Below are 1,822 nucleotides of genomic sequence, written 5' to 3' on the forward strand. Positions count from 1 at the left end.
GCCCAATTCCTCCTCACGGTGGCCACCCGCCTCCATTCCCGGCTGGACGTCAGCCAAGGATAACTAAAGCTAGTTCAGCGACAGTGAGTGGCGGTGAGTTCTATTTTAACGTTGCTACAAGGCATACTAAAATGTAACACAAATCCCTTATCCCAATGGAAGCTGTTCCGAATTCCTTCTCACTTGAAGCGGTTCCGCGGCCGATTAGCAACCAGAGGTCGGCAAATCCGGTGGGTCCTGCGGGTCCGTAACACAGTACCCGCAGCCGAAATTCGGCTTAAGGCCCCGGCTGCGGGACCCAAATGACCAAAATTCGACCGAAAGACGTGATTGAAGCCTCTATTGCAGCCCGTAGGGCCGCGCGCTGGACTCGAACTCTGTGTTTGACTTTGTAAAAGAATGTCACGACCACCTCTACACAATTCGGTGACGGTTATCACTGATACATTATTACATTTCTAGCGTCTGTACCGATGACTTGCAGCTGCCGCAGCACTTGACTTGGTCAATTGTGGACTTTGGCATACCAGATATTGGTCCCATGTGGCCTATCCTATGCATAATCTTCATCATATTGCTTGTATTTTCAGCATACTTTTAACTGCTGACCGCGGCATCTCGCCGGGGAACGAAGGAAACGCGTGCAGAAATTTCCAGCGGTCGACAACGCACGTTGGCCGGCATGCTGACCGGTCGTAAAGCCACTGCTGATCCCCCAGCAACATATATTGAGGCGGAAGAGCCGTTACTTGGGCCATCGGGCAGCGCCAGTGAAGCTCTCCAGGTCTACTTTTCCCAGCACCACCACCTCCCACCTCCGGAAACGCCAGCACCGTGGCCCTTCCTCCACAGAAGAAAAGGCACACTCAAGCCAACACTGCCTCCACCGGTCCCAGTCAGCAGCCAGCACCTCTCCTGCCCACCACCCCCAACACCACCGCTACGAACAGCAGCCGGCAACACTCCTGCCCCCCGCCACCCCCAATGCCACCGCCAACCTGCAACGGAAGCGCACCAAGTCCACCAATAAGATCGATGCCGTTGGTGTCCCCCCGGGGTTTGAGCGGCCTCGTAATCCCAACGAGGACATTATTTGGCTGACTGACACTTGTGGTGGTGATTTCAAGAGCTGGGCCTATGCACTTCAGGGCTCGACGACGGTCATCTGTTTTTTTGCGACACACATAAGGAGAGTAACGCCACCATTTCCCGCACGAACTGGGATTGCTCAGCTTACACCCGGCACGAGGCCTCCTACTCCCACAAAGCGGCTGTAGTCCAGTACACGCAGGATCAGCAGCAACAGCAAACTGACAAGCACCTGGCCATGACCGAGGTTGCCGACAATCCCTTGTTGGCTCTGTTTTGTGGCGCATACATGGTCCTGTACCAAGCCATGCCTTTCACTCACTTCCCAACGATCTGTGAATACATGGACTGGCTTAAAGTACCAAACATCACCGGCTTAAGTTCAACGAAGGTCTTTTTGTGAAGCTGAGTATGTCGGGTCCTTGAAGAAGGAGGATGCAATGTTGAAGGGGGCGATGGCCAAGTACAAGTCCTCCACTAGGATGCACCTTACACGCATATCACCGATAAGGTCGAGAATATCCTTCACGCCCCGCGCTTCAACCGCATGCGGTCGGCGATGAATAGCTCGGGGGCGATGCTAACTTCATGGCGCAAGAACTTGCTTGGCAACGAACCCTTGCCCCCCCTGCAATGTGTACGGAACGTGGAGCCCTGAAATGCTGTCTCTTTTGGCGCCGGAAGGCGCCAAAATTTTTTTAGGTTTATTGACCGAAATTATGCCCTCCCGCAG

The 1,822-nt window shown here is 54.1% G+C and overlaps 1 protein-coding gene across 1 annotated transcript in view; it reads left to right on the plus strand.

The window, feature by feature from the left end:
- Positions 1-155: 155 nt before the first annotated feature.
- The window catches only part of VOLCADRAFT_92756 (uncharacterized protein), a gene marked incomplete at both ends in the record, with an annotated part of 2,826 nt that continues 1,159 nt past the window's right edge, over positions 156-1,822 (plus strand). Inside the window, 2 exons of the mRNA XM_002952014.1 lie at positions 156-230; positions 951-1,160. Coding sequence (XP_002952060.1) covers positions 156-230; positions 951-1,160 — 285 coding nt within the window. The remainder of the gene's footprint in view (positions 231-950; positions 1,161-1,822) is intronic.

The sequence above is a fragment of the Volvox carteri genome (genome assembly GCF_000143455.1).
Source record: "Volvox carteri f. nagariensis unplaced genomic scaffold VOLCAscaffold_27, whole genome shotgun sequence".
Taxonomy (NCBI): domain Eukaryota; kingdom Viridiplantae; phylum Chlorophyta; class Chlorophyceae; order Chlamydomonadales; family Volvocaceae; genus Volvox; species Volvox carteri.